Source organism: Hippopotamus amphibius, chromosome 3 (assembly GCF_030028045.1).
Source record: "Hippopotamus amphibius kiboko isolate mHipAmp2 chromosome 3, mHipAmp2.hap2, whole genome shotgun sequence".
Lineage (NCBI taxonomy): Eukaryota > Metazoa > Chordata > Mammalia > Artiodactyla > Hippopotamidae > Hippopotamus > Hippopotamus amphibius.
The window spans coordinates 114,298,874-114,307,261 of NC_080188.1; the positions used below are offsets into that span (position 1 = coordinate 114,298,874).

The 8,388-nt window shown below is 38.8% G+C and overlaps 1 protein-coding gene across 1 annotated transcript; it reads right to left on the reverse strand.

The window, feature by feature from the left end:
* Positions 1–7,126: 7,126 nt before the first annotated feature.
* Positions 7,127–8,065, reverse strand: LOC130849866 (olfactory receptor 5AN1-like). The gene has a single exon (XM_057729087.1). It carries the CDS (start codon positions 8,063–8,065, stop codon positions 7,127–7,129), a length of 939 nt encoding a protein of 312 aa, XP_057585070.1.
* Positions 8,066–8,388: the final 323 nt, after the last annotated feature.

The following is an 8,388-nucleotide window of genomic DNA, read 5'->3' on the forward strand; positions in this document are numbered from 1 at the left end:
TCAATTCAATTACAAAAAATATAGGCATAATATCATTACTTCCAAAAAAACAAAAAAACAAAAAAAAGAGTGTGGATGCAGGGAGCCTTGAAAATTGGGGCTAAGAATTCAATCTATTGCACAAAGTGACTGATTGTTTGTTTTACTTTTTTTATTTTATTTAATTTAGCAGCCTTCTGAACAAATAAAGTTACCTATGTAATTTTTCTTGTTAGAAATTTATTGAGATTTTCTTCCATTACTTGGTTCTAGATTTATTTTTTAAAGTTTTATAAAACCTAGAAAAGAAGGTATATAACTTATAGTAGTCGATTTAAATCTGTCACAAATGCTTTTAAATAGTATATGTTTAAATTCAATTTTTGTCAACTTTGTGGTCTTAAGTTGAGTAGATGTAAAATTTGTATACTTTTAATTGTGGCCCCATAAATTTCTTCTTGCATTTTTGACATTTAGCTTTACATGCTTTTTTTTTTTTTTTTGCTTTTTGTTTTTTAATTAATTTATTCATTTTATTGGGTGCATTGAGTCTTTGTTGCTGCACACGGGCTTTCTCTAGTTGTGCCTAACAGGGGATACTCTTTATTGTGATGTGGGAGCTTCTCATTGCGATGGCTTCTCTTTTGTGGGTCATAAGCTCTAGGCGCACAGGCTTCAGTAGTTGCCGCACATGGGCTCAGTAGTTGTGGCTCACGGGTTCTAGAGTGCAGGCTCAGTAGCTGTGGTACATGGGCTTTGTTGCTTTGCAGAATGTGGGATCTTCCCAGAGGAGGGACCTAACCCATGTCCCCTGCATTGGCAGGCAGATTCTTAACCACTGCGTCACCAGGGAAGTCCGCATGTTTTGTTACTATTATTCAGTGCAGTTGGTTCTTGACTGTTACATTATCATTTGCAATTATTTGTCAATAGTTGGCTCAGTTTACTCTTTCCCTTAAATTCTTCTCTGTTTACATTAATATTGCTACTCATTTTGTTTTTGTTTCTGTATGTTATGTACATTTCCCTCCTCATTTTCAATTTAATTATTTGAGTTATTTGCTTTTAGGAGCATCTTTAATATGCAGAATATCATTGTGATTGGTTTTTTTAAACCCAGTGAGACATTAGCTTTCTTTTTTATTCAATTGGTAGTATTTTTTATTTTTTTACCTCCTAAGAAGTGAGTTTAATTCTCTCTCTTTCTCCCTCTTTCTCCCTCTTTCTCTCTCTCTCTCTCTCTCTCTCTCACACACACACACACACACACACACACACAGACACACACACACACACATATACACACTGCATCTTTTTAAATGCCTTTTTCTGTTTGGGTGACATTGTTTAATTGTTTTGTTTCTTTCCAAAAAATTATTATTGAAGTTCTTATTATTACTTCCCAGCTCACATCTGTTTAGTGTTATTCCATCTCTAAATAGAGGAGATCAGTTGAGAATTTACAAAGCTTCTCCCTCACTTTCTTCCACACAAGACCCTTTAGTCTAATATAATCCATAGAGAGACATTAGAAATTGTTCAACTTGCCAAGCATTTGAACTCTCGTTCTCACTTCATTACTATTAAGAATAATTCACTATTTGCAAATTTTGCAAGTCATTTTGGTGGGATGTAATTGGGAATGAGCAAGAAACCAGCATAAAAGCTGCCATCTTGTCCAAAACTTTCCTACCGTTGATTTTTTTAAAATAAAGCACATTTTCAGTTTTTAAAAATTACAAAATGACTTAACAGTAATATCAGCATTGCTGTGTCATGGCATTCTTTCTTTTTATCCCACCTTTTAACAACTGAAAATCAGCATCTCTTCATGAATAAAATTACCTTTTGGGGAGTTGTGGGATTTAGCATCATATGCCAACAGACCTAAAAGGAGTCTTTCCCACCTGTGCATCAAGTAATAGGCATACAGATATCAGCATGGACTGTGGAACCACAAGCCAGCAAACTGGCCCCAAACCCTCATGGCTGTGGCCAGGGAAATCACAAGAGTGACTGGGTTGGGCAGATACCCATGGAGGAGAGAGATTTTGCAAAAGTCCAACATTCCCAAGGAGAGATTTTAATACTCTGTTGGAGCAGGAAAAAAAAACAAACAAAAAAATGAATTTGTATGCATTGGAAAAAGTATGCCAGTGCCACCCATCCCACAAGGCAATATAGCAGAAGGATGAGCTACCTGGCAACAATGTCTCCAAAGAAGCAAAGGGAGAGTGGTGAGTGAGTGCTTGGCTACACCAGTTATCTAGAATTCTGTGGAGGAACAAACTTCTCTCCCACAGCACCCAGAGTATCAAAGCAGGATCTTCATGACTGGGGGAGGAAGGAGATAAGGAAAGGGGCAGAAAAGAGTATTAAAGGACATTAAAATGATTTGTCTTCTGCTGGCCATTTTCATGACTCCAGTAGGAAGGCCAACCACAACTTGCTGTAAGAACTTCATCCAAGGATCCCCACATCTGGTCTGCAGGGAACTCAACACCCTGAGTTCTAAACCCACATGTTCCCCAACTGTGCCAGCTCGTTGTGCATATTCTCAAGTGTGGCAGGAGAGCAGACTTCAGTAAAAATAAATACACTCAGAAAACCGGACCATGTTCTGTAGGCAAAGAAAAAACCACAACTTGAGCTATATTGCCACACTCTGAAAAACAAAAGAAAGATTGCCAGCAGCCAACCTGGTAAGCTGTAAGAACCAGAGAAGATATAGCAGCTTAAGAAATCAGTTGCAAGGGGAAGCAAGAGTGTGGAGCTAGTGTATTCATACAAGGTTGGAGAAAATTCCAAATATAAGCAAGACCAACGAAAAATATCTCCCACCCGAAGACAACTAACAAAGATATGAGGTGTCTGCTATTTCATATACAAAAGCAGCAACTCAAAACTCCAAGTAACATGAAGAATCAGGAAAACATGTTATCCCCAAAGTTAACAATAATCCTCCAGAAACTGAACACAAAGATACAGAATTTTTCCATCAATCTGCTAAAGATAACAAAATAGCTGTTTTGAAGAAACCCAAGAATTACAAGAAAACACAGAAAGACAATTCAGTGAAATCAGGAAAACAATACATGAACAAAATGAGAAATTTAACAGAGGTAGAAATCATAAAAAAAAAAAAAAGAACCAAATTCTGGAGTTGAAGTGTTGCAGAAAAGAACTGATCCCACGAGAAACCAAGCACAACACTCAGAGAGTTGGAGAACTCAGGTTTATTGAGCCGGCGGACCCAGAGGAGCTAACGCTCCAAAATTCTGGGGCCGCATTTCAGGGGAGTCTTCTCCTTATATAGGTTAAAACATACAGCTATAATTGGTACAAACTGATTGGCTACAAATTACTATAGGTCAGGGGCAGTTACATAGCAGGAGTTGCCATGGGTTACGCACATAGTAGGGGGTCCTAACAGCAACTTGTAGGAGCCAGACATTCCATTCCTATCAGGACTAAGGTCACAATTTGCATTCTCACATTGGTTGCTGGTTGAAGTTAATGGTCACTTAACAAGTCTATGTGCAAAGGGTCTCAAACAAAGGCTTGGCGGGGGTGGGTGCCTGAGAGCAAGACAGTCTTCCCTTATCTGATCACTCTTAGTAATTCATTTTACTGTTTAACTGAGAGTGGCGAGCAGGCCTTTGCAAGATAGAGGAGAGTAAGCAATTACAAGCATGGAAGTTTCACTTTCCTCATCAGAAGAATTCAATAAATTAAATTAAAAAATGAAATCAAGAGGATCTAAAGGAGAACATGGCTGGTGGAAGATAGAATCAGTGAGTTACAAGATAGGAACTTGGAAATAACACTGTCAGAAGAGAACAAAGAAAAATGTAAAAAAGAACAAAGAAAGCCTACATGATCTATTGATGAGGAAAATTTGGATTTCATAGCTGTATGTCTGCTCTGCTTCTGTAAAACCTGCTTCCTGCACTAGAGTGAGGACAAAATACTTTAACAATCAACTGGAACCTAAAAGATGATCAGATAAGTATGGAATGCTCTGTTCCTGCCCCTGCTTGCCTTTGTTTGAAAACCCTTTGCATGTAACCCCTAGCAACTCCTGTGCTCTGTAATCACCTGTAACCTATGGAAACTGAATAGCCAATCAATTAATGCCAACTGTAGGCAATCAATAATGCCAACTGTAGCTATGTGTCTTAACCTATATAAGGAGAGAATTCACCTGGAATGGGGCCCAGAATTTTGGAGTGTTAGCTCATCTGGGTCCACCGGCTCAATAACCCTTTCTCCAACCCTCCGAGTGTGGTGCTTGGTTTCTTATGGGATCGATTCCTGCAACACTATGAGACACCATGAAACATACAAATATTAAAATAATTGGAGTTCCATCTCCGAAGAGATGGAGGAGAGGACAGAAACTCTACTTAAATATATAACAGCTGAGATTTTCCCAAAGGGAGAAACATGGACATCCAAGTTCACAAACTGATAGATAACCCCATTATCTCTGTGCAAAACAACCTTTTCCGAAACACTATAGTGAAACGGTCAAAAATCAAGAACAAAATGAGAATCCTAAAGCAGCAAAAACAATAACAACAAAAAAGTATAACCTACAAAGGAATCCCCACTAGGCTTTCAGCAAACTTCTCAGTAGAAACCCTACAGGCCAGGAGAGAGTGGAATGGTATATTCAAAGTGTTGACATAAGAAAATGCCAACCAACAATCAACTATCCAGCAGTTATCCTTCAGATAGAAGGAGAAATAAAGACTTCCAGACAAACAGAAACTGAGGGAGTTTATCACCACTAGATCTTTTCTGCAAAATATGGTTAAAGGACTTCCCTGGTGGCGCAGTGGTTAAGAATCTGCCTGCCAATGCAGGGGACACAGGTTCAATCCCTGGTTGGGAAAGATGTCACATGCTGTGGAGCAACTAAGCCTGTGCACCACAACTACTGAGCCTGAACTCTAGAACCCAAAAGCCACAACTACTGAGCCTGCACACCACAACTACTGAGCCCATGTGCCATAACTACTGAATCCCGAGCCCTGTAGGGCTCATGGGCCACAACTACTGAGCTCACATGCTGCAACAACTGAAACTCGCTTGCCTAGAGTCCATGCTCTGCATCAAGAGAAGCCACCACAATGAGAAGCCCATGCACCGCAACAAAGAGTAGCCCCTGCTTGCTGCAACTAGAGAAAGCCTGAGTGTAGCAACAAAGACAAAATGCAGCCCCCCCCCCCAAAATACATATATGGTTAAAGAGTTCATCAGGCTAAAGTGAAAAGACTGCAAATATATAATACATGAGAAAAGGTAAATACACAGTCAGAATTACAACACTAACTCTAAAGGATGAAGGAAGAAGTAAAATTGTCATTATTTGCACATGATATAAGCTTATATATAGAAAATCCTAAAGATTCAGCAAAAAAGCTGATGGAAGTAAACAACAAACTCAGTAAACTTGCAGGACTTAAAATCAACATACAGAAATTTGCTGCATTTCATTGCACTAACATATAGCAGAGCTCTGTCTCCTAAGGGAGTAATCACGGTCCCTTAAGAACAGATGTCTCACTCATTCAATGCTTCAAAAAACATATATATACCTGAATAGGAGGGGAAAACATTCTTTATTTATATAGTTTCCTTGGCATAGGATAAGCCCCTCTCCCAGAGATTCAACACGTCCCCTTTTCTAAATCTTGTACATGTGTAACTTCATGGAAGATTTGGCAAAGGCTTCAAATACATCTGCACTTATAGCTGTTAATTAAACAGAATAATTCATGTAACTCATTGAAATTTAGACCTCCAAGGATAATATGTAAATGTAATGACATCTGGTTTATATCAGTTTGTTCAAGTCTGAACAATTTTTCAAATCAATAGTGAATGCTGTTACACATCTAGTTCCTCTTTTTAACCAGACCACAATCACATCTTCCTTCAGACAATGAAACTGGCCAAAATTGAGAACCCTGCCTATCCAACTATCTATTTCCTCTCCTGGCCCTTGAGGATTCCTGGAAATAATCAACATTAAGTAACACTATCAATTCTATTGCAACCAATATATCACCCCATACAACTATAAATGTCTAGGACATAAAATATCATACACACACAATAAAAAAAATTTATACCAGTTTTCCATACTTGTTCTTAGTCTCTGTGATACTGAATATTCAGTAATGCTATTTTTACAATAAATTCTCACACAAGTCTCATCACATTAAGCTTGAACAGATGCTTAAGATGTCAGAAATGATTGGGTGTTTTGATCCCATTGGCTATGTCAAACAAGGGTAAACTTTCCAGATTAAGTGGAGAAGAGAAAGAGAGGTTTGAGTCTCACAATAGTAGAAATTGCTATTGGCTATGACATGAATTTTGAACAACATATTCCATCAGAAATGCCTACTGGACACCAGATGCAAAAAATTACATCACCAGACCCATGAGTAAGGGACCACATGCTTCATTCAGTTCCTCTTTACGGTTCAAACCGCTTCCTCCTTTCTTAGACTACAGCTGGTGGAAACTAGGATGTAATCAAACTTTTGTTAAATATTAAGCCCCAAAAGAGGTCTTATTCAAATATTAGCTAACTCAGACTGGTCTTCCCAGGAGGCATAACCAGGCCACTTACACACATTTCTTCTGTCCAAAGACACATTCCCTCTCTGTGTTTATTCTCATTCTGGTCAGACACTCAGAATGGACATCAATCACCACCATGTATGGATTATGTTGCATCAGAATAATGACAGACAAGGTTTATACATTCCTAGGGCCTCTGTGAGGTACCTGTCCTTAGGGTCAGATGCTTGAGATAGAAGAGGACTTCATCTCAGAAGCAAAAAAGAAGCAGCAAGTTTCTAAACCCTGATGCTTCAAGAATACTTGCTGATAGATTAATAAATGCTGAGGCCACTCTACATGCAGGATGAAAGCAGTGGGTTTCCAGGGCTCAAAGATATTGTGTTTGTGTGGCTTGATTCAGCTGTTGGTTCCTTTTGGCATATTATCTAAGTCAAATTAAGCCTTCTTTGTCCAAGGCAGTGTGAATTTTGTTACAGTCCATTCATATCAATATTATTGATTATTAAGGTGATTCAGACAGGAAAATCTGTCAGAAATCTCAGTGACCTCAGAAACCTTTTCTCTTCTTTTGCAATCTCTTCAATGCATCTTTGATTTCTTTGTTCCTCAGACTGTAAATCACAGGATTCAACATGGGAGTCACCACAGTGTAGAAGACAGATGCAAATCTATCAAAGCTGGAGGAATCACCAGAGCTGGAACTCAAATAGACAAACATACCTGAGGTATAGAAGAGGGTAACTGCTGTCAGGTGAGAGGCACAAGTGTTGAAAGTCTTGGACCTGCCTTCTGCTGAAGTGATCTTCATGATGGAGATGACAATGTAGACATAGGATATCATGATAAGTAGGGCATTTGTTATCCCAAAGATCATTGTTAATATGACAGTCAAGAGTTGTAAAAGGAAAGTGTCAGTGCAGGAAAGAACTAACAGCTGGGGCATGTCACAGAAGAAGTGATGGATGACATTAGGCCCACAGAAGTGGAACTGAAACATGAAACACAATTGGGAAATAGAAGCAGAGAGTCCAGCCATAAAGGACCCCAGCACCATCCGACCACAGAGAGTGGGTGACATGACTGATGAATAGAGAAGTGGATTACAAATGGCAGTATATCGGTCATAAGCCATGGCTGTCATGAGATAAGACTCACTCAGCCCCATGGTTGAAAATACAAAATACTGAACAGCACAGCCCATAAAGGTGATAGTTTGCTGTTCCTGGAAGAAGTCATAGAGCATCTTGGGGACTGTGGAGGTCACATAGCAGATATCTATGAAGGACAGGTTACTGAGGAAGAAGTACATGGGCGTGTGGAGGTGGGAATCCATTCTTATTAAGATGATGAGGGACAGGTTCCAAGTCAGAGTCGTAATGTACATCACCAGGAATACAACAAAGAGCACTGCTATGATTTGGGGAAAATCTGAGAATCCCAAGAGGATAAAATAGGTGATCTCTGTAATATTTCCTCCCCCAATCATTGGTTTGGTGTTCCTAAAATCAGAAGAGACAAGAGAATACATTGCTGACTCAGGTGAAATGGTAGCATTACAAATTTCATATATGCCATATTTTTCCTCCATTGAGCACTGGCAAAGGGGAAATGCGTCACTGTCCTGGGGAAAGACCTCAGCTTTTCAACTTGAATTGTCAAGAAGTGCTTTCTCAATTTTTCAGTTTCTCAATTATTTTATGAGGTCTCACAAAAATTAAAAGATATTTTAAAGTTGACTGAAACTTTGAAATAAAGCAAAGTTTATCTCTGCTAAAGACAAAGCAATAGAAATTTTGTACTTATGTTATA

Coding starts and splice junctions, on each gene's coding strand:
- LOC130849866 (XM_057729087.1), bottom strand. CDS start 8,065: ATGATTGGGGGAGGAAATATTACAGAGATCACCTATTTTATCCTCTTG.